Source organism: Sorex araneus, chromosome 7, assembly GCF_027595985.1.
Source record: "Sorex araneus isolate mSorAra2 chromosome 7, mSorAra2.pri, whole genome shotgun sequence".
In the NCBI taxonomy this organism is placed as follows: domain Eukaryota; kingdom Metazoa; phylum Chordata; class Mammalia; order Eulipotyphla; family Soricidae; genus Sorex; species Sorex araneus.
In genome coordinates this window covers 12,712,631-12,739,911 of record NC_073308.1, presented here as the reverse complement: position 1 = coordinate 12,739,911, position 27,281 = coordinate 12,712,631, and the positions used below count along the sequence as shown (strand labels likewise).

Below are 27,281 nucleotides of genomic sequence, written 5' to 3'. Positions count from 1 at the left end.
TTACCTAGGAAAACCATATAAGCGAGCATGTGTTGATACGCTCTGGCCAAAACAATCAGTGCAAGAGACATCGCCGCCATGATCGAGGAGAAGCTGGACCATATCTGGTGAATCATGATGTACTGCAAACATGAGGGCACTTCTAAAATGAAAAGAGATTATTCTAACATTAGAAATGCTCACTTAAGTTTCTAAACAACTAATTTTCTATGGTTTACCAAGTTAGCATCTTGTCTGTGGAGAACTATTTACACATTCACTATTCATCGTATAATTTCAAATCCAAAAGGAAGATACATATCCCAAACCATAGTAATACTTGCTAGTATAAAGTCCAAAGTCAATATAATGGGAAAACTAAGTTGGTGGGAAACTTGGGAGGGACAGTTGTTGGAGTATGTGGTAGAGGGAGAGTGTGTAATGTGATAGGTGTGCTATTGCAATCATGTGCCTGCAAATGATTACTAATAGCACTGTATATGAATCCCAATATGTAAGCTGCTTCATTTTCAAATAAAGTATTTGAAAGGTAAGATAGGTAAGATGCAACTTTGAAGTCATACCTGAAAAAAGTGAAAATTTAAACGAATAAATCCCCATTTCCTCCTTGATCTTATATATTCCCCTCAAAGTCAGCTAGATTTCACATAAATGGGAGTTTTTTGGTTGTTTTCATTTTAAGTTTTTGGTTTGTGATCCACACCGCAGTGTTCTGGGCTTACTCCTCATGTTGCACTCGGGGATCACTCAAGTCTGGTGAGCTCAGAGAAACCATATGTAGTGCTGGGAATCACACCTGGGTTGGATACATGCAATACAAGTGTTGTACTATCACTCAGGATCCCAAAAGTAGAAGTTTATGCAAGTAGAAAATTATATTAGCACCCTGGAATAACATGATGCTTGTAAGCATATACTGCTCACTGAATTAAATGTTAGGCATACTCTTCCTTCCACACAACCACATGTGAAGAATACTGAGTTGTCCCTCAAACAAAGTAATCCAAATCCCTTCACAACAGAAACTGCTGTTTTGGTGCCAGGAGGTAGTACACAGGTTAATGCATTTTCTTTGCAATGAATCAACCCAGTTGGATCCCTGACAACAAATATGGTGCACTGAGCACAGAGCCATGTGTAAGCTCCTAACAGTAAGCTGTGACCCAAAAGAGCAAACAAACAAACAAACAAACAAATCCATATTGAGTCAGTTCCCACCTATAAATTGAAGTCCTGATGACAACCTAAATAGCTGGTTATCACTACTTTTGTACTTATCATACTGTAGCTTTGTCGTTCCATTGTTCATCAATTTGCTTGAGCGTCCACCAGTAATGTCTCCATTGTGAGACTTGCTGTTAGTGTTGTTTTGGCATATCAAATATGCCCTACCGCTTGGAGAGCCCGGCAAGCTACCGAGAGTATGTAGCCAGCATGGCAGAGCCTGGCAAGCTACCCGTGGTGTATTGGATATGCCAAAGACAGTAACAATAAGTCTCACTCACAATGAGAGATGTTACTGGTGCCCGCTCTAACAAATCGATGAGCAACGGGATGACAGTGATCTACAGTGATCAAATATGCCACAGGTAGGTTGCCAGGCCTTGCCATGAGGGCAGGATACTCTCTGTAGTTTGCTGGGCTCTCCGAGAGCAAAGGAGAAATTGAACCCTGATAGGCCACGTGCAAGGAAAACACCCTACCCGCTGTGCTATCGCTCCAGCCCATTGTATTTATTGTATTTGTAGTTATATGTAGTAAATATTATTATTTTCTTTCAATAAAGTAAACTAGAGAAAAATTACAAAAGTGTGGCAAAAATGGAAGAAGAAACATAGGTAAGCAAGACTCCTTGGGGAAGCAAAATCCAAAGCCAACAGCACATCATGGATAAACCTCACTAACTCACAGGCTGAACATCCTAACACTGGTAAGGAGAGTGATTGCAGTGCAGAATATTGAAGGAAATAGTTGCAATTTTCATACTGAGAAACTCACACTCTGACCAAGAAAAAGCAGATTGGACAGTAAAAGGAAATAGTTGCAATTTTCTTACAAAAAAACTGACACTCTGACAATGCTTGGAGAAAAATATACCTTGAAGATATTAAATTAAAAATCCAAGAAATCAATGACATTAGAGATGATTAGAAAAACACCGTTGTGAGTGAAAGCAAGAACTATGTTATGAGACAAACCCAACCCAACCCACACAACCCAGTATGTATGTGCCATAACCAAAACCAAAGCAAGGCAAATCAAATAACACACCTCTGCAAACCCAAACTTAACCCAAACCAAACCAACACACACACACTAACAACAATACCAATAACACTACTAATGAAAACAACAAAGAAGCAAAATAAACAGTCACAACCAAACCCACCTGCAGTTTGTGTCTTAGGATAAGGATGGCCAATGAATTAGATAAATTCTTTTTCCCTCCTTACAAGGGAGTAGCTCAGAGAGGTCATGACAACTCAAAAGGAAGAACTATAAAACAGATCTTTGGATGAGGGAGTAAAGACACAAGTAAATTGGAGAGATAACATAAAAATGTCCTTGTCACCTACCTCATTTTCAATACTGTGACTGTGCAAGTCTCCATGTTCTCATTGTCTCCCTCATTGCCAATGAAACTGGAAATCAAGGAGATTTCTGAGACTAAGCAACAAGGTCCCTTTGGGAAAACCAAAAAAACTGATCCAAGTGTCCAAGCAAGAAAATTCAGCAGGCAACCATTGTGCGTACAAAGCAAAATTGCTTTTTTATTTTATTTATTTATTTATTTGTTTGTTTGTTTGTTTGATTTTGAGTCACATCCCTGATGCTTAGGGGTTACTCCTGGCTCTACACTCAAGAATTACTCCTGGCGGTGCTCAGGGGAGCTTATGTTGCGAATCAAACCCGGGTCGGCTGCAATCAAGGCAAATCCCCTACCCACTGTGCTAACACTCCAGCCCCCAAATTCCTTTTTTAAATTAAAAATAAAAATTATTCCAGTGAGTAAACCTAAAGAGAGGAATTAGGGGTACAAATAAAACATTAAGAAGAGACATTGTAATGCACTTCACTTCAATGAATTTCAATTAATTGTGAAAAACAGCAGATAAAGTCATTGGGAAATAACTAGAAGTACAAATGGCTTCCTTTTCAAGGAGAGTAAAGATATAAAACATTCCAAGCTAACATGCAGTTCATGAGGAATGTGCTGAATAATATATAGTTTAACATGGGCTGGAGCAATAGCACAGCCACTATGGCATTTGCCTTGCACGTGGCCAACCCGAGTTCGATTCCTCTGCTCCTCTGGGAGAGCCCTGAAAGCTACCGAGTGTATCTCGCCCTCACACCAGAGCCTGGCAAGCTACCCGTGGTGTATTCAACTTGCCAAAAACAGTAAGAACAAGTCTCAAGATGGAGACATTACTAATGTCCGCTCAAGCAAATCAATGAGCAATGGGATGACAGTGACAGTGAAATCATAACCTGTAGACACAATCTTTCCAAGGGAAGACAGTAACAGACTGAGGAAGGGCTGGAATGAGAGTACAAGGCTAAGATGCTTGCTTTATATGTGGCCACTCCCAGTCCTGCACTGCATAAGGTCCCCAAGCATGGCCAAAATGATCCTGAGCACAGAGCCCAGAGTAAAACTTGAACACTTCTCTGTGTGGCCCAACTCCCTCCCTGCCCAAAGTATAGAAATTGAGAGAAAAGTGTAAAAAGAACATTGACATCATTGTCTATGTTCTATGCATGCACAATCAACTTAAATCTTTCTTAAATTTCTAAGATCTTATATGATAGACCAATTACAAGATTTATGAATTTTTGAAAAATCTAAAATCATTCCCCTACTGTAAGTATTCAAAAAGTTAACATTTGGGGGTCACAACAATGGTACAGCGGGTAGGGCATTTGCCTTGCATGTGGCCAACATGAGTTGATCCCTGGAATTCCAAATAGTTCTCTGAGAACAGCCAGGAGTAATTCCTGAGCACTGCAATCAAAGACCCAAAAAGTCAAAAAAAAAAAAAAAGTCATCACTCAAGTGCACCTCTGTAATTTGAAACCATACTTTCAAAGAGTGAACTGTTTGCATTAATCCACATTTGCCTAACAGGAAGCATTATTGGTGACAGTAAGTCACTTTCTAAAATGACAGAACTATTTGAGTGAAAAATAAAGCCTAGCTCATAGTGTGGATCTAAAGTCCATTTTTTTTATACTTACCACCCACATATTACGATGGTTTTTGGCTAAAGTTAAGCTTCATTTCACCAGACTATTTCCCTTGTATAGATATAGTTACAAAAACACATGGAAATAAACCAGAAATGACAAAGTAAAACAACTGATGGTTACACAATATGTGTTCCTAGGAAAGAATGTCAGGGATTGATTTTCATAACAAAGAAAGCAGCTGGAAGCAAAGAGTTAAAAACAAATGTCAAAATGAGCTACATTTTAAATGCCATATGCATTTCTTAACAATTTCTACCTTAGAACTAAGATTCACACAGCATAAAAGCATTAATAATTTCAAAATTGCATCATAAAGTCAAATTCAAATAGCACAAACAAACTAAATATGTTTAATTTGTTGAAACCCCATCATACTAAACAAATGGTCAATTAAATTGCAAGTGACATAAATTCATTTTATAAATTAATATAACGTTTGAATTATTGATAATTGCCATTTACTGAGATCAATCATGAGTTGATATATATCACTCTGTCTTGATAATGATGTCTTTATGGTTGTGTGATTCTTAATCCTATGGTAGAACCTGAAGTGTTTTTTAAAAATAAAATATAAAAAATACCATACCTTTCATCATTATCCACTGCATTTACATTGGCCTTATTCTTGAGTAACAATTCTACCATTGCTGGTTTGTTTCCTTTTGCAGCAAGTATAAGAGGTGTTCGGCCAGACTGCAAAATAGCAAAACCAATTTCAAAATCACAAAATCTAGTACAGTTAAATGAAATCATAAAATTATCACTCCTAAATGAAGAATAGAGAACTCAAATCCAAAGTAATCCCTACCTTCTCACCCCTGCAATTTTATAAAGGTTGCTTCTCTTCTTTAAAATGTCCCTCCTAGATCAGAAAAATCCTTAAAACAGCTGCCAATAGACTTCAAGGTAGATATTGGTAGCAACACTAAAGTAGTTGGAGACTTCACTACCACCTTATCTGCTATCAACAAGACTAAAATGGAGCAAGAAAGTACTGGCTCTGAAGGAAGAAACAAGAGAGAGAGCTTCCATTCTGCCCCCTCCCCCCGCCACAACGAATAGACATCCTATTCCAGTGCATATAGAACAATTTCCAATATAGACCACATGCTAGCTCACAAAATGTACCTCAATAAAATCAGGAAGATAGAAATTGTATCAACTATCTTCTCAGCCCAGGATGTACTGAAGATAGAAGCTAATCACACATAGAAATAGAGAATCAACTCAAACATCTGGAAATTAAACAGCTCAATGTTGTACAAGTAGTGGATTAGAGAGAAAATCAAGAAGAAATCAAAAGATTTCTGTAAACAAATGAGAATGAAGACACAAGCTACCAGAACTTCTGGGACACAGCTAAAGCAGTGTTAAGGGGGACATTTATAGCTCTGCAAACATTTATCAGGAGGAAACAAAGGACCCACGTAAAAAAACTGAACTCACAGCTTAAGAGCTAAGAAAAGGACCAACAAAGGAGCCCAAATCAGGCAGGAGAAAAGAAATAATAAAACTTAATTTAGAAATTAATGAGCTAGGCTCCCAAAAAAGAATCCAAGGCAGACAATATTCCCCATATTCTCTCTCTATTTTGGGGCATTATGGCTTGCAACATAGATACTGAGAGGTCATCATGTTTGGTGCATTATCTAGGGAAGGATGAGAAAGGTGGTGTATTCCGGGGATAGTGGTGGTGGGGAATGTGTACTGTTGGAGGGATGGTGTTTGATCATTGTGTGATTGTAACCCAAACATGAAAGCTTGTAACTATCTCACAGTGATTCAATCACTGTCACTGTCACTGTCATCCCATTGCTCATTGATTTGCTCGAGCGGGCACCAGTAATATCTTCGTGTGAAATTTTTTGTTACTGTTTTTGGCATATCGAATATACCACGGATAGCTTGCCAGGCTCTGCCGTGTGAGCAAGATACTCTCAGTAGCTTGGCGGGCTCTCAGGGGTCGGGGATTCGAACCCAGGTCGGCCACATGCAAGTCAAATGCCCTACCTACTGTGCTATTGCTCCAGCCCACGGTGATTCAATAAAATTTTTAAAAAATCCAAAAGATCAATGAAACCATCACCTAGTTCTTTGAAAAAATAAACACGATTGAAAAATCCACTAGCAGGACATATTTCAGAGAGAGAGAGACAGAGAGAGAGAGACAGAGAGAGAGACAGAGAGATAGATAGAGAGAGATAGAGAGAGAGAGAAAAGCCTAATAAACCGAACCAGAAATGAGAAGGGGACATCACAACAGAAACCAAAGAAATTTAAAAGATCATCAAAGATTACTTTGAAATTCTGTATGCCACAAAACAAGAGAATCTAGAAGAAATGAATAAATTTCTGGATTTCTATAACCACTTAAGGCTGAACCCAGAAGATTTGGAATACCTGAATAGACGAATCATCGTCAATGAAATTAAAACAGTAATCAAAAGTCTTTCCAAAACCAAAAGCACAGGTCCAGATAGTATCACTAGTGAATTCTCCAAACATTAAAAGAAGACCTATTGCCAGTCCTTCTAAAGATTTCTCCGGAAATTGAAGAAAAATAAACACTCCAATTTTAGATGAGGCACATATCAACCTAATACCACAAGCAAACAGAGACACCAGAAAAAAGGAAAATTACAGGCTGATATCCCTGATGAACACAGAGGCACAGATCCTTAGCAAACTATTAGCAAATAGGATCCAACGACTCACCAAAAAGATCATACACCATGACCAAGTGAGATTCATTCCAGGAATGCAAGTATGTTTCAACATTCACAGGTCAATCAATATAATCCATCATATCAAAAACAGAAAAGATAAAAGATATGACCATAGAAATAGATACTGAGAAAGCACTTAACGAGATCCAGCACCCATTCACGATGAAAACTCTCACCAAAATGGAATTCAGAGAATTTTCCTCATTATAGTCAGAGCCATCTACCACAAACCCCAGGCAAACATTATCCTCAATGGGGAACATCTAAAAGCCTTCCCTCTAAGATCAGGGACAAGACAAGGATGACAACTGTCAGCATTTCTATTCAATATACTTTTGGAAGTATTTGCCATAGCAGTTAGCAAGAAAAAGATATGAAGGGCATCCACATGGGAGAGGAAGAAACCAATCTCTCACTATTTGCAGATGATATGATATTATACTTAGAGAACCCTGAAACCTCTACCAAGAAGCTATTAGAAACAATACACTTGTATAGTGAAGTCACAGGCTATAAAATCAATACCCAAAAGTCCATGGCTTTCTTATATGCAAATAATGATAGAGAAGAAAGTGATATGAAATAAACAATCCCATTCATGATCACGCCTCAGAAAACCAAGTACCTCTGAATCAGCTTAACTATGGAGGTAAAGGACCTCTACAAAGAAAACTACAAAACGCTACTTCAAGGAAAAGAGGACACGAAGAAATGGAAACACATCCTCTGTTCATGGATTGGGGGAAATAATATTGTCAAAATGACAATACTCTGCAAAATATCATACAGTGTCAATAAGATCCCTATAAGGATACCCATATTATTTTCCAAAGAAATTGATCAAACACTCCTGAAATTCATATGGAACAATAAGGCCCCATGAATAGCTAAAGTAATTCTTGGGGAAAAAATGATGGGAGGCATCACCTACCCGGACTTCAAACTGCACTACAAAGCACTAATAATTTAAACAGCATGGCATGGGAATGAGGACAGATCTGCAGACTGCGGATCTGGCTTTATTCCAATACCGTGCTGTTTTAATTATGTACAGGTCCTTCACTGCCTGAGTTATGCTGATTCTGAGGTACTTGAATAGGGCTGAATATCCTTACAAGCACCCTTAAGTCTATGATCATCTATGCTTTGGTAAGGGAGCAAGAGATCGAAGTGGAGCAAAGAAAGCCTCTTTAACAAATGGTGCTGGCAAAAGTGGACAGCTATGTGCAAAAAGAAAAAAATAACTCGGGGCTGGAGTGATAGCATAGCGGGTAGGGCATTTGCCTTGCACGCGGCCGACCTAGGTTTGATTCCCAGCATCCCATATGGTCTCCTGAGCACCGCCAGGAGTGATTCCTGAGTGTAGAGCCAGGAGTAACCCCTGTGCATCGCTGGGTGTGACCTAAAAAGCAAAAACAAAAAAAATAAAAGAAAAAAATAGCTCTAAAACAACGCACTCAGACCTCTACCTAACACCAGACATGAGAGTTAGATCAAAATGGACTAAAGACCTCAACATCAAACCCAATTCCATAAGGTGCATTGAAGCAAAGATCAGCAAAACCCTCCACGGTATTGAAGCTAAAGGTGTTCAAAGATGAAATGCCACTGACCAAGCAAGTGGAAGCAAAGATAAACAAATCTTAATCTAAAAAGCCTCTGCACCTCAAAAGAAACAGTGACCAGGATACAAAGACAGCCTACAGAATGGGAAAGGATGGGAAAGGATGTTTACCCAATAGCCTTCTTATAAGGGGTTAATGTCGAAGATATTAACAAGGAACTGGTTGAACTCTACAAGAAATTAAAAACAGCCAATCCCATCAGAAAATGGGGGGATCAAATGAACAGAAACTTTCTCAAAGAAGATATTTGAATGACCAAAATGCACATGCAAAAATGCTCTTTATCACTAATCAGCAGGAAGATGCAGATCAAAACAACAATAGCTGTCACCATAGAGACTGGCACACATCCAAAAAGAACAAAAGCAAACGGTATTGACATGGGTGTGGGGAGAAAGGGACTCTCCTTTATTTCTAATGTGAATGCTGACTCATCCAATCTTTTTAGAAAACTATATGGATGTTTCTCAAAAAACTAGAAATTAAGCTCCCATTTGACACAGCAACACTACTTCTGTGAATATACATTGGGGGTACAGCAGACACCCCTTCTACACGGCTATGTTCATTGCAGCACTACTCACTATAACCAGAATCTGGAAAGAACCTGAGTGCTCAAGAACAGATGAATGGATAAAGGAACTATGGCACATCTCCACAATGAAATACTATGTCACTATCACTGTCATCCCGTTGCTCATCAATTTGTTCAAGGAGGCACCAGTAAAGTCTCTCATTGAGAGACTTATTTTTACTGTTTTTGGCATATCCAATACGCACGGGTAGCTTGCTAGGCTCTGCCGAGTGGGCTCTATACTCTCGGAAGTTTGCCGGGCTCTCTGAGAGGGGAGAGGAATCGAATTCAGGTCGACTGCATGAAAGGCAAATGCCCAACAGCTGTGCTATCTCTCCAGTGATACTATGTAGGCATGAGAAAAAATGAAGTCAGCAAATACGCCTATAAATGGATGGACATGGACAGTATCATGCTGAGTGAAATGAGTCAGAAAGAGAGGACCAAGTACAGATTGATTGCATTCATTTGTGGTATATATAAAGTATATAGGAAAAGACTAATATCCATGATCAGGGAAAATGGGTTAAGAGGACTGGTCAATGGTTGGAACTAACCACAAGTGTGTGTGGGGCTAAGGGTAGGTAAGATAGAGAAGAGATCGGTATGACAATAATTGCTGGGAATGATGACGCTGAACAAGACTTGAGGGTTAAAAGTAGATAAAGAAATTTTCTTAATAACCTTACGGTATCAATATTAAAAACAACAATGCCCCAAAGGAGAGAGACAGAAAGACAGAGACAGAGAGACAGACAGTGAGACAGAGAGAGAGAGAGAGAGAGAGAGAGAGAGAGAGAGAGAGAGAGAGAGAGAGAGAGAGAGGAAAAGCACCTGCCTTAAAGGTAAGCAGGGTTGGGAGGTGGAGGGTGATGTGAGGGAACCTGGGGACACTGGTGCTGGGTAATGTACACTGGTGGAGGGATGCGTGTTGGAATACTGTATAACTGAAATCCAATTCATGAACAGGTTTGGAAGAGTCTGTCTCACAGTGATTCAACAACAAAGTTAAAATAAAATAATATAAAATGTTCTTTCTAGATGTCTTCAAGAGATTAATTGAGAAGTCGTTTTCTAAAAATCACTTTATCACTTACTGGTTTCTCTAATGTTAAATCTGACATAGAATTTACTGTTGCATCCTGCCATTATTTTATTCCTCCAACTAAATAAAAATGCTTTGAAGTACAGTCTGATTTTTCCTTTACACATCCAAAATAATATATGTGTTAGATTTGATTTTCTAATTGAAGTAAAAACTAAATCATCATCCCCTCATTGTTGCTCCTAAGATTATATTCCAAAGAATATGTACTTTACTAGAAGCACTGTTATGTAGTAACAATATGGATCGTTCTGTTAAGTGTGCTTGAGAAGGATTGCCAAAAAAATACACTATATTTTAATACGAAAGGATTCTTTTTACCTTGAGAAACATTACCAAAGCATACACTACATTCTAGTACTAAAGGATTCTGTTTAAATTTGTTAAAAACTTCTATTTGGTAGTTTGTTATGTGCTGAACGATATACAGGAGGAATCATTAGACAGACTGGTTTTGAATTTTTTGTATAAAATATCCTGTTTTCCAGAAATTATGGGAGGTTGTTCCCTTTAATTTACAATGGTTTAGCGATCCAAGATATCACACTGGAACCTCCTGATTCAAATGGTACACTAATAAATGGACTCTGAATGAAGACAAAGGCTAAGTGGTCCGTGACATTATTCCTCTTAAAAGAATAAGGACACCTCCCTGAGCACCATCCTATCCGTCCCTGAGCCACTCTACAGTGCCGCTCTTGGTTTTCTCCCTCTCCCAGGTCAGTAATTCAACTTGGGACACCAATCCCCCACCACACCCAATCCCCGTGCATGCGCCTCAGGCATCTCTTAAGGCCCTGAGCCACCCCACCTCCCTGAGCACAATCCCATCAGCCCCTGAGCCACTTTCCAGGGCCGCTCACAGTTCTCTCCCTCTCCCAGGTTTCTGCCCAACCACCTGGCACCCCAATCACATCTTGGTAGTGGGCGTGGCTTCTGTAGAACTGGGCATGGCCACAGTTATTTTTTCCTTTCCTGACACTTGGAAATCACATCTTTATTTCCATTACCTATTTCTATGGGGATTATGCTGGCTATCTCAAATACATTAGGTCAATAGTCCAATAGTGTATTCCAATTGCACCATAATACTGGCATCACTAGAAGCTCTATAAGTCCAATATAAAAACAAAAATCCTCCTAAATTTCACTAGAGACCTCACCTAAGCCACTGAGGAGCACCTGAGAGAAAGTGGGCAATACTGGTAGTGAACTGGAAAGTTACACCACCACACGACTACAAAAACATGAAGAAACAATGAAAATCCCCACCACAAGGAGATGATGAAAAGGGTCCAGGAGCCTCAATAAGCATTACCCACAAATATGATCTCTCTGATAAAGAATTCAGAGATGAAATATTGAAAATGTTCAATGAACTCAAAGAAATGGCTCAACAGACATCCAGGAAATTAAAGGAGGAAACAATGGACTGGACAGCCAAGAAAATACAGGAAGAAAATAACAGCAGAAATAAAAAAGCTACAAAATGAAGTGTCACGAATTAAGGATTTTGCAGATGAAATTAAAAACTCAATGGGTGCCCTCAATAGTAGAATGGCCACAGCCAAAGACAGAATCAGTGAGCTTGAAGATGAGCTGCAGGAAGCTTACAGGCATCAACAAGCAATGGGAAAAGACCTCAAAATAGCTCTTAGGCGAATCAGAGACCTAGGGGATGATATCAAGAGGAACAACATTAGAATCATCAGAGTATCAGAAGGACAGGGAGACAACACCAATGAAAAACCCACAGTTCAAAATATCATTGCTATAAAGTTCCCAGAACTGGAGAATGCAAGCACCCAGATCCAAGGAGCCCGAAGAGTGCCAGCTAAAAGAGACCCTAGTAAAAAGACTCCAAGATATATCATAGCCAGAATGATGGATGCTACTGGTAGAGACAAAATACTGCAAGCAGCAAGGTCAGAGAAGGAAATCACATACAAAATACAAGGGAGCACCCTCAGATTTACAGCAGACCTATCAGAGGAAACCCTCCAAGCCTGAAGACAATAGGGGGATATAGTGTAAAAACTCAATGAAATGAATGTCTCACCAACAATACTTTATCCAGCTAAACTCTCACTCAAACTCGAAGGAATAATACACTATTTTATGGATCAATAACAGCTAAGAAACCTCATAGACTCAAAATCAAACTTAAAAGAAGGACTAATGGGGCTACTGTAAGACAAGAAAAAACTCCACAAGCACAACAAACCCCTACAGAAAGATGGCACAAAATCCTTAACAATAATCCCCCTCAATGTCAATGGTCTAAATGCACTAATTAAGAGACGCAGAATGGCAAAATGGATTCGGAAACTAAACCCAAAATTCTGCTGCTTACAAGAAACACGTTTGAAAGTTAGAGCAAACACAGACTCAAAGTCAAAGGATGAAAAACAATTCTGCAAACAAACAACTCCCTTAAAAATGCTGGGATGGCCATACTAGTATCCGACAACATAGATTTCAAGTTGAAAAAGATTAGAAGGGACAGCGAAGGCCAATTTTTACTAGTTAAGGAATATGTACAGCAGGAAGTAATGACACTCCTAAACATGTACATACCTAATGAGGGAGCAGCTAAACACTTAAAACAACTGCTAACAGATTTTAACAAGGGCATTGCTAACAACACAATAGTAGTTGGAGACTTCAACACTGCCCTACCACCTCTAGATAGATCTCCAAGATTAAAACTCAGCAAGGAAACATTGGCTTTAAAGGAAGAGATAAAGAGAGAGGCCTAATGATCTATACATGGTTTTGCTCCCAAAAAGAAATGATACACATTTTTTCTTCCAGTGCACACAAAACATTTTGCAAAATAGACCACATGCTGGGTCACAAAACATACATCAACAGAATCAGGAAGATAGAAATGGTGTCAACTATCTTTTCCGACCAAGATGCACTGAAGATAGAACTTAATCACACACAGACACGAAGAACCAAATCAAACACCTGGAAATTAAATAACTGAATGTTGAACAATGATTGGTTAAAAAGGAAATCAAAGAAGAAATCAAAAGATACCTGAGAACCAGTGAGAATGAAGACATAAGTTGTCAGAACCTATGGGACGCAGCTAAAACCTTGGTAAGGAGAAAATTTGTAGCTCTGCAAGCATTCCTCAGGAAAGAAGAAAGGACCTACATAGATAACAGGACTTCATAGCTCAAAATCTTAGAAAAGGACCAACAAAAAGAGCCCAAATCAGGCCAAAGGAAAGAAATAAAACTTAGAGCCAAAAATATCAACATGGAAACCCAAAAGACGAGTCAAAAGATCAATGAAACCAAGAGCTGGTTCTTTGAGAAAATAAACAAGGTTGCTAAACTACTACTAGCAAGACTCACAAAGAAAGAGAGAGAACCCTAATAAACCGAATCAGAAATGAAATGGGAGACATCACAACAGAAACAAAAGAAATTCAAAACAATATCAGAGACTACTTTGAAAGTCTGTATGCCATGAAACAAGAGAACCTAGAAGAAATAAATCCATTCCTGGATTCCTATAATCTCCCAAGGTTGATTCAAGAAGATCTGGAATACCTGAAGAGATCCATTAATATCAAGTAAATAGAAACTGAAATCAAAAGTCTTCCCCAAAATAAAAACGCAGGTCCGGATGGATTCACTAGAGAAGTTTTTCAAACATGTAAAGAGTACCTATTGTCAATTCTTCTCAAGCTTTTCCAGGAAACTGAAAAAAAAAAAAAAGAATCTCTCCCAAACAGTTTCTATGAGGCTCATATCTCCCTAATAATAAAAGCAAACAAAGAAACAATGAAAAAGAAAACTACAGGTCGATATCTCTGCTTAACATAGATGCGAAGATTCTCAACAAAATATTAGCAAATAGAATTCAACAACTCATCAAAAAGTAGGATTTGAGTGATCCCAAAAAGTGATCCCACCGTGACTGAGTGGGATTCATCCCGGGGATGCAAGGACAGCTTAACATTTGGAAATCAATCAACATAATCCATAATATCAGCAAAATAAAAGATAAGAACCATATAATCACATCAATAGATGCAGAGAGAGCATTTGACAAGCTGTTTGACAAACAGGTAATTCAGCACCTGTTTATGATGAGAACTCTCACCAAAATGGGTATCGAAGGAACTTTTCTCAATATAGTCAAAGCCATTTACCACAAGCTTATGGCAAGCATCATCCCCAATGGGGAAAAACTAAGAGCCTTTCCTCTGAGAGCAGGGACGAGACAAGGATGCCCATGCTCACCACTTCAGGTCAACATAATACTGGAAAAACTTGCAATAGCAACTAGTCAAGAAAAAGATCGCAAGGGCATCCAGGTAGGAAAGGAAGAAATCAAGCTTTCACTATTCGCTATGATATAATGATATGATACTATATTTATAGAACCCTAAAGGCTCTGCCAAGAAAATCCTAGAGACAATAGACTTGTATAGTAAAGTTGCAAGCTATAAAATCAATACCCAAAAGTCCATGGCTTTCCTATACGCAAACAATGAGAGAGAAGAAAGTGACATGAAAAAAGTAATCCCGTTCACAATCATGCCTCAGAAAATCAAGTACCTTGGAATCAGCTAAACTAAGGAAGTAAAGGACCTGTACAAAGAAAACTACAAAATGCTACTTCACAAAATAAAAGAGGACACTAGAAAATGGAAAGATATCCCCAGCTCATGGATTGGGAGAATTAACATTGTTAAAATGGCAATACTCCCCAAAGCATTGTACAGATTCAATGCAATCCCTATAAGGATACCCATGACATTCTTCAAAGAAATGGATCAAGCAATCCTGAAATTCATATGGAACAACAAATCCCTATGAATAACTAAAGCAATTCTGGGGGAAAGATGTGGAGAAGACATCACCTTCCCCAACCTCAAAATCAAACCTCAAAGCAGTAATAATATAAACATCACGATAATGAAACAAAGGCAGAACCGCAGACCAATAGAACAGGGTTGAATATCCTTATACACACCCTCAAATATATGATCACCTAATCTTTGATAACGGAGCAAGAAACGTGAATTGGAGCAAGGAAAGTCTCTTTAATAAATGGTGCTGGCAAAACTGGACAGCTACATGAAGAAAAAAAAATAGGCTCAGATCTCTACCTAACACCATGTACAAAAATCAGATCAAAATGGATTAAAGACCTCAACATCAGACCAGAATCCATAAAATATATTGAATACAAGATTGGCAAATCCCTCCATGACATTGAATCTAAAGGTAACTTCAAAGATGACACGCCACTGGCCAAGCAAGTGAAAATAGAGATTAACAAATGGGACTATCTTAAACGAAGGAGCTTTTGCACCTCAAAAGAAACAGTGACCAAAATGCAAAGACAGTCAACAGAATTCGAAAGGATATTTACCCAATACCCATTGAATAAGGGGTTGATATCAAGGATATAAAAGGCACTATCTGAACTCTACAAAAAGAAAAACATCCAACCCCATCAGAAAATGGGGCGATGAAATGAAAGAAACAGTTTCAAAAAAGTTATCCAAATAGCCAAAAGGCACATGAAAAAAAAATGCTTTTCATCACTAATCATCAGGGAGTTGCAGATCAAAACAACGATGAGATATCATATTGTACCACAAAGACTGGCCCACATCCAAAGGAACAAAAGCAACAGATGTTGGTGCAGAGTGGGGAGAAAGGGATTCTCCTTCCCTGCTGGTTGTAATGCCGAATGGTTCAGTCCTTCTGGAAAACAGTATGGGCAGTTCACAAAAAATTAGAAATTGAGCTCCCATTTAACCCAGCTCTACCACTTTGGGGAATATATCCTGGAGAGGCAAAAGAGTATAGCAGAAATGACATCTGCACTCGAAGGTTCTCTGCAGCACTGTTACAATAGCCAGAATCTGGAAAAAACCCGAGTGCCCGAAAACAGATGACTGGTTAAAGAAACTCTGGTACATCTACACAATGGAATACTATGCAGCTGTTAGAAAAGATGAAGTCATGAAATTTGCATATAAATGGATCAACATGGAAAGTATTATGTTAAGTGAAAATGAGCCAGAAAGAGTGGGAAAGACATAGAAAGATTGCACTCATCTGTGGAATATAAAATAACAGAATGGAGTTCTAACACCCAAGAATACTAGAGATAAAGACTAGGACGTTTGCTCCATGGCTTGGAAGCCATGTCAAATGCTGTGGGAGAAGGCAGCTCAGGTAGAGAAGAAAACGCCAACTAAAGGGTATTTGCAGCACCAGCTCAGGTTGGGAGATGCGAACCAAATGTAGACTATAGATCAAACACAATGGCCACTCAATGCCTTCAGTGCAAACTACAATACCCAAAAGAAAAGAGAACAAAAGGGAATGCCCTTCCACAGAGGTGGGGGCAGAGGGAGTGGGGGTGGTCGGAAGGATACTGGGATCATTGGTGGTAGAGAATGGGCACTGGTGGAAGGATGGGTACTTGATCATTGTATGACTGAAATGAAAGGATGAAAGTTTGTAAATTTGTAACTGTACCCCACGGTGATTCGCTAATAAAAAATGTGAAAAAAAAGAAATGCACCAATAAAAAAAAGAAATAAGGGTTTCTATGCTAGCTGTTATAAAACCTAGTGTGGAAAAAAGTGTGAAAATCTCAATCAATAAAATGTTTAGAATGAATAAATTAAAATTCAAGGAAATACTGCATACAGAGAGAAAGTTATAGTGACAGTGGCCATCCAAAGACCAATTTCTTATCAATTTTTCAAAAAAACATGCCTCCTATGTTGATTTATACTACCTTTATAAAATAAGGGCTAAAGAAATGGCACAGCTGGTAAGGCCCAATGTTATTGACCTGGTGCCTGACGCACCAGCAAGAGTAAGTGAGTGTGGCTGGTTGAACTCAGCTGGTTGTGCCGCCAAGACAAACAACAATAAAAAAAGTTAATCAGTGCAACAATTTCAAAAAGTTTTGCTATTGAGTTTAATATTTTTTAAATATATTTGTCATAAATGGATAAAGAAAGGCATGGCATCTACTACTTCAATATAGATGTTATATAAATTAAAATCTGAGAACCCCTTGCAAAATATTCACACTCAGGATATGCTTGATCCTATACACATGTATAATTCAACCTCTCTTGTCAACCAAGAGAAGACTGCTACAGGCTACAGGGCTGGAATGTTGTGTATAATGGAAATGTAGAAGAAAACGTGCAGGCAGACTGGCTTTACCTTGACCTGTAAATAGCCATGAACCTTCTCTCATCTAGAAGCTACAGAAAGCAAGCAGGAGATACTCTCTGATGCTGGTGCTCTCATGATTATTCATAGAAGGCAAGATGACTAGCAACACAAGTGGAAGCCATTAGGAGACCAAACTAGGACCTGACCCTTGCACTGGCCCTCAGAACTTTGGAGTCCTGGAGTGTTCAGGGTGTGGGATCTGCTGATTCTCCCTCCGACCTGCACTCCCGACTCCTCCAGCTCTGGTTACTTGGTCTCCATTCCTCCTCCACTCCCCCTAAGAAGAATCATTTCCTGAACCATGCACAACCACCAGCCTGCAGCACCGGCTCATGCCTCATGAGACCGTCAGTCTTTTGCGGTGCAGAGCCCACCACCCACCCCCAGGCACTAATGGAAGACCTTTTCACCCCTGAGTCAGATAGATGGTTAGAAGACAGAGCTGTGCTCTTTATGGAGGTACCCTTTTTCTCTAAACTTGCCCAGCTCTGCTCTAGAGTTGCTTTCATGGTGACAGACACTGGCATGTAGTATCCAGAGTGTAAATTTGCGTGTGTACATGCGCACAGGTGTAAAATGAAAGGTTTGGGGATTTCAAATTCACACACATGATGCAAATATTTTGTAAATAAATATTCTATACCTTGTCTTTGGCCTCGATGTTCGCACTGGAATTAATCAGGAGTTCTGCTAAAAATGGACTATTATCATGGACAGCATAGTGGAGGACAGAGAAACCATGGATGTCCACGAGATTGGGATCAGCACCATGTTCAAGCAGAAATTGTGAACAAACTACGTACTTGCATTGAACTGCCTGTAAAGATCATACCAAGAGCAGATGGTAAGTTCTAATAATTCAAATTCATTACCCTGCAGATTATACCACAGTTACATATAAATGATCCATAGTCATGCTTATTCTGAATGAATAAATCAATTCAATATCACCCCGACAGATTTCACTACTACATACCTTGAACAGGGGTGTCCTCTTGAACTGGTCACGAGGATTAAGCAGGCATTTATTTTCCACTAGTAATTGTACCGTATTTATACTGCCAAGGACACAGGCCAGGTGCAGGGGAGTCCTAGGGAATTGCAATAGACGTTTGAGGATATAAAAAGTCATTACATTGTGTAAGTGAAAACATAAAGAGCAAGCTGTCCCCAGGGTGAAAGATAATACAGTGGGTAATGGACTTGCCATGAAATGTTGGGGATCAACCAACCTGGGTTTGATCCTCGACAACTCATATTGTCCCATATGGTATGAAATGTCATCCTTTGAATCAGCTTTTCTGAGTTAGTTGAATTGCCTGTCCAAGAAGTTTTTAACTTCACTGGCAATTTCAATTGCCAATGCATTGAGTGCTGATTTCAGGTCCTCATGGACCAGGCTGCAAAGGTTTGATGGGCTTGAGGATTTGCCTGAGTTGCTGGCTCTCACACTGCAGTTAAATTCATTTCTTTCCCCATTATACTTTGAGTTTTATATGTATGAATGGTAGAGATTTAGATTCCTGGTTAAGAACTGATCTGTTCAATCATTTATACCAGAGAGCTACTGTCAATACCTCCGTTTTTCAGATTTCCTTTATGATCTAGTGCTATTTGAATATGACAACTGATCTTCAAGAAGTCATTCTGTTCACTGAGGTTTATGAATGTACACTGTCCATGAATTAGGACTGTCACATCCCATGTCATCCAATATGAGTAGTATATTCAGTACTACTTTCAAGCGGACATGCTAGCTGGATGCACAAGGATGTCTGTCTGGTCTGGCCATAGCAAGAGGGTGGGATGTGAGAAAATTCCTGATTTCAGGAAGCACACACCTGGATTTTGAGAATTAGAGCTGACCACAAATGTTATGACTCCCTAATCTGTGGGACACTGGTGGTGGGGAAGTTGAGGATGATGCCTAGGAGGCCTCCAGGGACCTGAGCACAAAGCAGTCCATCCAGCACCCAGCCAGGGGTAGACAGTGGGAGCTAGCAAAGTCCCAGGAACTCTGTCCACTGTCTTCTTGTGTCTCCGTGTATCATGAACAAAATGGTTATACAAAAATTAGCCCTCTTAGAAAACAGTATTCTAATGCTTAAATGAAAAATGATGTTGTGTTTTGACAGTTTCTAGCATAAATAGCTCCACAATATTATTTTATTTGCTATTAATCCATTACAGACATATTCCTATCAAGAAAAATGATCAATTATATCTACTTTGCAGAGTTTTTAAGGAATATAAACAACACTATTTTCTAATTCTAAGAGATTTGTTTCTCTCACATATCTTGAATTTGAATATTTATAATCCATAACATCTGTTACTACAATTGCCATGAGTTAAAACATATCTCATTGGTATCTAAAGAAATGGGACAGTCTTCACGACGGCAACGGGGGGGGGGGGAGGTGAGTGAGTTTCCCTCCCTGCCCCAACAGAGCCCAGGAGCCAAATAACTGCAAAATTCAGTCCCTACCGTGCTCACGGTTGCTATCTATGGCTCACACAGCCTCACTCACAAATGATCATGCAGGTAAACCCAGGCATGTGGAATCTGTGACTAAAATCTCTAAGCTTGCTCAGAGCAGGAATGGGCCTCCTCCCACCTATCTCCCAAGTTTACTGGTAGCTTGGCGTCACATCCACAAACTGCCCCTGGCACCATATAATCTCATCCACAGCCATGACCCAGAGACTCACCCATGAGTTAATCTGCTGTATAGCTCCATTCTAAATTTTAGAATTTCTGACCTCTATACTCTACAGCACCCGCTGTACCACGAGTAGCACAGAACATTTGATTTGGCTTAACAAACCTGTTAGTAATTCCAGGGCCTACTGACTCCAGGTTGAAATACAACCATCTTCACACACTTTCCACTAAAGAAATTTTATTGGACCATTTTTAGTGGATGATTCACAAAAATTAATACAAAAATAACTGTTTCTGGAGCTGGAGTAATAACAGCACAGTGGGTAGGGCACTTGCCTTGCATGCGGCCGACCTGGGTTCGATACCCAACATCCCATATGGACCTCAAGCACTGCCATGAGCCAGGAATAACCCCAGTGCATCGTCAGGTGTGTCTCCAAAAGAAAAAGAAATAACTGTTTTGGTCCTGCTTTGGGGGGCACGGTTTAGGATTTGGGGTGGAAAAGTTTGAAATATGGAGGTAAGAAGTGCAATGGTGGTGGGATTGGTGTTTGAATATTAAAGTAATGAATAGCTGTGAACAAGTTTATAAAAAGAAAATTTAAAACTTCAAAAAAATGGGACTTCACATGGTCCACAGTTCCAGATTTCAATAAAATACAGCAAAGTAAGTTTCTTTCCGTTTTAGTCCCATGGTTGACATTCTAATAAATTGTGGTCCTTATAATCCCTGTAGTTAAGAGAACTAAAATGTAAAAAAGGAAGAAGAGAAAATAAAAGCAATTATTATTACTTTCAAAAATATTCAAGCTAAAGGAAATTTAGGATTTGTGACAATAGGCATGACTTATTTAATTCAATATTTTGATATACTCATGATATAGAAATCAGGTATTTTTAATGAAATCATGATACAGAAATCAGGTCCTATTATTTAGTAGTTTGAAGTTTGCAAAAAACAAAAGACGATTAATATAGTTTGAAGTTTGTAAAAAACAAAAGAAAATTAACTTAGAAAATTTTTTTTTTTTTTTGCTTTTTTGGGTCACACCCAGCGATGCTCAGGGGTTACTCCTGGCTTTGCACTCAGGAATTACTCCTGGCGGTGCTTGGGGGACCATATGGGATGCCGGGGATCGAACCTGGGTCGGCTGCGTGCAAGGCAAACGCCCTACCTGCTGTGCTATCGCTCCGGCCCCCAGAAAATTTCTTATATCAGAAATGCTACTCATATGAAGAAGAAAAACACTTCAACTGAGATATGTTCCTAATAGTATTTGAATCTTAAAATTCTCACCATGTTTAGAGGGTTCAACATGAAGTTTTTACAGATTAAAGTGTCCTGAGAGATCAGAATGAATGCCTGCTATGACCAATTCATGTTATAAATAATGAAGCCAAAAATCAAACGAATGGATGAGTACACTTATAAGTACATATTATTTCTATCTCAATGACTAGTTGTAGAAATGTCACCAGGTCCAGTAACATCTTTTTTACTCATATGGTTCCTTGTAAGTCAGGTAAAGTTGACCTGAATCTTCACAACACAAGCTGGGTATTTGTGACAATAGGATTGAACAACATATCTGTCAACTGTGCTGAGGCCACTAGGTTAATATTTGGGGAAAATGAACTTTTATAAAGTCAAGCATGTTTTGACTTTATAACTTTGGTCCAATAAAATTTCTTTATATCTTTGGAGAGATAGTACAGTGGGTAGTGTTTTTGCCTTGTTTGTGATCCCTGAGGGCAAATCCAGGAGCAAGCCCTGAGAACTGCCAAATGTGGCAAAAAAAAAAAATCTAATGAAAATTACAATAATAACTTTTAAATGTAAAATGACTCTTGCCCGCAGGCGTGGCTATCTTCCCCGGGGCCCCTCGGAGGCATGGGCTCCAGCTTCCCTCCCCGTCCCGAGCAGAGCTCCCAGTGGCCGAAGACCACCAGAACCTACCCACAGCCATTCTCAAGGCCCCTCTCCACACGTTCGGACAAGCCTCATGCATGAAGGTACCAGCAGAGGAACCTAGGTGTGTAATCCCATCAACAACCAACATTCAGAGACTTTAAAGCAAGCTCCCAGAAGCAATAACTTATACCCTACTTCTTCCTCTGGGAGAAACTAGCAAGCTACTGAGAGTTTCCTGTGCACATGGGACAGCCTCTCAAGCTTCCCATGGTATATCCATATGCCAAAGCCTGTAACCAGCTGGATCTCATTCCCCTGACCCTGAGAGAGCCTCCAATGCGGCATCGTTGGGAAGGTCGAGTAGAGAAGGGCTTCTAAAGTCTCAGGGATAGAACGAATGGAGAGGTTACTGAGCCCACTCGAGAAATCGACGACCAACGGGATTTCGTGATCGTGATCATGATCGTGAAATGTAAAACCTGTTTTCGCAATTATATTGATCATTATATTTATTTTTTTCACAGCATCATTAAATAATACATAGCTGGTTACATATTCTATTAAATAAAGTTGTATAAATAAAACAACACTATAATTACATAGATCCATACAAAATTTCTGCACGCACATCTAAAATGATACTTTATAAGATAGGAGAGTTGTCACCATACTACAATCCTTAAGAAAAAAGTTCAAAATAGAAAGTTATTATTATTTTAATTATTACATTATTACTCTGTAGTATGATTTTATTCCTATTTTTCCTCCAGAGTATTTCTTTAATAATAATGAAACTAGAATTTATATATATAGAATACATAGTACATATTCTCTAAATATTATTTATAGATATATATTTGAGAAAGAAATAATGTACATATATTCTGAATTCACAGATTTTTAAGAACAGCAAATAAAAATTTACAGTAATTTAGAAATAACAAATATATCTGGGGGGTGGAAATTACTCTCCAAAGGGGTCCTCAGGAGACACAAGGACCAATGCTAGCAATTCTTAGCCCAACCAGAATAGTGGCTAAATGAGAAACTCAGAGGCTGTGGAGCTGCCAAGGTTCTGCAGTGCCAGGGATTACCCATACAATGCAGTTACTATGGAGCTTCCAGGGCCTCACCTGGAGGTGCTCATAAAATCTTGTGCAGATCAAACCAGAGTTCCCTGTATACAAGTCATGTATCCTAAACATTGTAATAGTGACCAACACTAAAGAAAAAAATGTTAACACTGAAATGAATCAAGATTTGTTATTAAAAATAGAAGTAAAATTTATAAAGTTTCATATTCAGGGAATGGTTTTGTCTAACAAAAGATTATTATTGTGGGATAGAAAATAAAAGTGTGTAGGGGCACTCCCCAAAGTCTTCTGCCAGGACCATCCCAGCGGAGGGCACCTGCCTTCACCTCTGCCCTGAGCGCCTGCGCAACCATCGTGGTTCTTCTCAATAGGTCTGTGCACTGGGCATTAACAACTGGATGGGCTGGGGGTGTGGCCTCCACTGACAGGGGCGTGGCTTCATCAAAAGTGGGCATCCCCTTCTGTGGGGCCAGAATATCCCTACATACAACCCCAAATATAGGAACATCTAATCTTTGATAAGGGAACAAGAAATGTGAAGTAGCACAAAGAAAACCTCTTTAACAAATGGTGCTGGCACAACTGGACAATCACATACAAAAAAATGGGTTTAGACCTCGACCTAACACCATGCACAAAAACCAGATCAAAATGGATTAAAGACCTCAACATCAGACCAGAATCCATTAGGTACATTGAAGACAGGGTCTACAAAACACTGCACGACATTGAAGCTAAAGGATTCTTCAAAGATGACATGCCTCTGACCAACCAAGTGGAAATAGAGATAAACAAATGGAACTATATTAAATTAACAAGCTTCTGCACCACAAAAGATACAGTGACCAAAATACAAAAACAATCTAAGGAATGGGAAAGAATATTCACCCAATACCCATAAGATAAGGGGTTTATATCAAGGATATACAAGTCACTAGTTGGAATCTGCAAGAAGAAACCTTCCAACCCTATGAAAAAATGGGGCAATGAAATGAACAGAAATTTTCTCAAGGAAGAAATACAAATGGCAAAAAGGCACATGAAAAAATGCTCTTCATCACTAATCATCAGATAGATGCATATAAAAACAACCATGAGATACCACCTCACACCACAGAGACTGGCACACATCCAACAACCGCTATTTGAGAGCATGTGGGGAAAAAGGGACCCTTCTACACTGCTGGTGGGAATGCTGACTGGTTCAGTCCTTTTGGAAAACAATATCGACACTTCTCAAAAAATTAGAAATTGAGCTCACCATAATCCATTATGTGAATTCCTAACACACTAATTTTTAAAGCAATACTGAGTAGAATAGATCCCCTTTACTAAAGATATTTTAAATGAATATCACTTTCCTAAAGATAGTTTAGAAAGAATATATTTAAATGGTAAAATTTAATCAAATTAAATTTCAAATGTGATGCTTATCGCCGGGTGGTAATCGCCGGGTGTAAGTACAACTTAACCTTCAAGTTATAGCCTTGCTATGGCATTTCCAAATTTTCCCAACATAAATTTGTGGAAAAATTATTTTATTCTACTTTGATCTCAACTTCATTTTCCTACCTAGGATACGATATAGATTTTCCTGTTAGACAACTGTGATATGCAAAGTAAGCACTTTGAATGATTTCAAATTTTTTAATGACACATTTTTTGTTTTCTCTTTTGAAATTGAATTACAAAGTTACAAAGATATTTATTATTGAGATTCATGCTTATATTGTTCCAACACCCATATCTTCACCAGTGCCCACCACACTCCACCATTGTTCCCAAGTTTCTTCCCAACCCCCAAACTGCCTCTGTGGCAGGCACTATTCCCCTCTCCCATTGTCCTAGTTTCCCTTCTGTGACGGATCCCTCTCACCCCTGCCCCAGTGCCAAGCTTCCTACTGAAGAGCAGTTTAGTCTAACTGTCGAGTTCTTTTGTGTAAAATAGTCTTTTCTCCCGCATAAAACATTATCGTTTAAAGTATGCACGCCAAGAATACATGCTGCAGTTACATCCGTTTCTTTCTGTTACTATAGACAGTAGTGAAACCCTGTAGAAAGCACAGGGGAGGAGTCAGTGGAGCAGCTCACAAGCAACCAACATCTTTCTTGTGGCTCCTAAAGGCAGCCTCTAGGCAGCACCCCACCTCAGGAGGGGCTGCCCCAGCGCTGAAGACAAGTCAGTCTCAGGGGGCCCTGGTCAACAGCCGGGGCTCTGCTCCAAGACCCCCAGCCTGGCGAAAGGAAGCTTCCAGGGTGTAGAGTCTTCTCCAGGTAAGCCTCGGGCCACACTTACCTGCCCATCTGATCTTTCTCATTCACGTTCCACCTCCTGAAATTGATCTTCTTCCTGAGTTTATTTAACTCGCCATTCACTACAGCCTTGTGGATTTTTCCAAGGTCTCCCATTCTCAGTCTATAATGCAGCAGGTCCTCATCCTCTCTTCCAGAGAAGAATGAGTTGAAAATCTTCTTCATTTTAAAGACTGTGAGGCTTCCAATTACCTCAGTAAAAGGAGCACAAGGAGAAGAGGGAGGAAGGGCAGGAGGGGGATGGGGGCCAGGGGGAGGGGAAGGAGAGGGAGGAGGGAGGGAGAAAAGACAACAACAAAAAAGAAAAAGGAAAAAAGGGTCTGCTGCTCTGGGAGGCTCCTGAGGTCAACAAAGCCCTGAATACACCATGTGGTCTCCTCACCACTCGGCAGCAGTGAAGCTCCGCGGTGTGAGGGGCTCACAGTGACCTTAGCCAACTGCCACTGACACCGGTGCGCGTGCGCTTCTGAGCCGGGGCCCGCACGTGCGCGCAGAGGTCAAAGATCGTCAGAGCAGAGGGGACACGTCCCCTCGCACAGCGCCAAGATTCCACCCGGCGCTCTGGGTACCACGGACAAGTCCACAGAGAAGCCCTTGCGGGTGGAGAAACCAAGAGCCCCGATGGCCGGCTCGTGCAGCTGACGCCGTCGCGGCCGGCAGGGCTGGGTGGACACACCGCGTGGACGCCCGCGCAGCAGCGCTGAGCAGGGCCCGCAGCGCGGCCACAGCCCGCGAGCTCCGCGCAGAGCCGTGGCGTGGAGCTTGGCAGCCTCGCGTGGCGGCGGCCAGGCTCCGAGCGGTCTTCCCGTCCGCCTCCTTCAGCTCCTGCTCCTCCAGCGTCTCCCACTCGCTTCCCGCCCTCCGCGCCCTCCCGCCCGCGGTGCACCGAGGCTCCGGAGCACTGCAGCCCAGCCCGCCGCCACCCTCCAGGCCGCTCTCCTGGCGGTGGGGCGTGCACCCAGATGCGGTCCTGGAGTTGGGGGGTGGGAGCGGCTCCCCGGGAATCAGCGCGGGAGGCAGCTTCTGGGAGATTTTTTGGTGGCACCACACACACGTGACTTGACCTCAGCGTCTTAGCCCAGGCACCACTGGCCACGCGGGCAAGTGCGGGTGACACCTGCCGAGGAGCAGGTGAGGGACACACTGCTCGCTAAACTGGCTGGTAAGATCAAATATTGTTGGCATTTCTTTATCTCAAAGAACTGTCCTATAAGGACTCTCCCAGTGACTTCACAAGTAGCTGCTTCAATTAATTTGAGAAATAAAATACCCCAATCATTCTTTAGTTTTCTGATGCCTCTGCAAAATGTATAGTTCTACAGATCATAGAGGTCTCAGAGTGTTTGGCACATAATCGATAATGTTCATTTAGCTGATCTGGGGTTTTATCTTCTAAGTCTGCTCTTCTACAATTCTCCAACCATTTCTGGCCTGTGGCCGGGGTCCCGTGGGAACCCGTGGGAAGAAGGCCAGGTCAGACTGCATGCTCTTGCGTGCAGTTGCCCCCCCCCCCCCCCCCCCCGCCCAGAAGTTCAGCATCGTGGCCCGCCCACCGCTGGCCGTTCCAGCCCTCCCCTCCCTGCCCCCTCAGGGCAGCTCGCCTGCCCGCCGGGGTCCAGGAGGGACAGGGGCTGTCCGGCTCCTCAGGGCCGTGCACCCGTGGTGGGTGAGACCCTCCTTTTGGAGGTGTTAGAAAGTAAGGGCAACTGATACTTAAGTCAAGTAAATATGAATGCCCAGGAGTAACCATTATTTTGGAGTCAATGAACTCCCAT

The 27,281-nt window shown here is 40.5% G+C and overlaps 1 protein-coding gene across 1 annotated transcript; it reads right to left on the bottom strand.

The window, feature by feature from the left end:
* Nucleotides 1-25,671, bottom strand: LOC129406577 (putative ankyrin repeat domain-containing protein 20A5). The gene is made up of 6 exons (XM_055144745.1): nucleotides 25,490-25,671; nucleotides 18,499-18,613; nucleotides 18,166-18,339; nucleotides 4,841-4,947; nucleotides 2,577-2,642; nucleotides 1-142 (listed from the first exon to the last, which is right to left on the bottom strand). The coding sequence occupies exons 1-6, from the start codon at nucleotides 25,669-25,671 to the stop codon at nucleotides 1-3; spliced, it is 786 nt and encodes a 261-aa protein (XP_055000720.1).
* Between the last annotated feature and the right edge of the window lie 1,610 nt (nucleotides 25,672-27,281).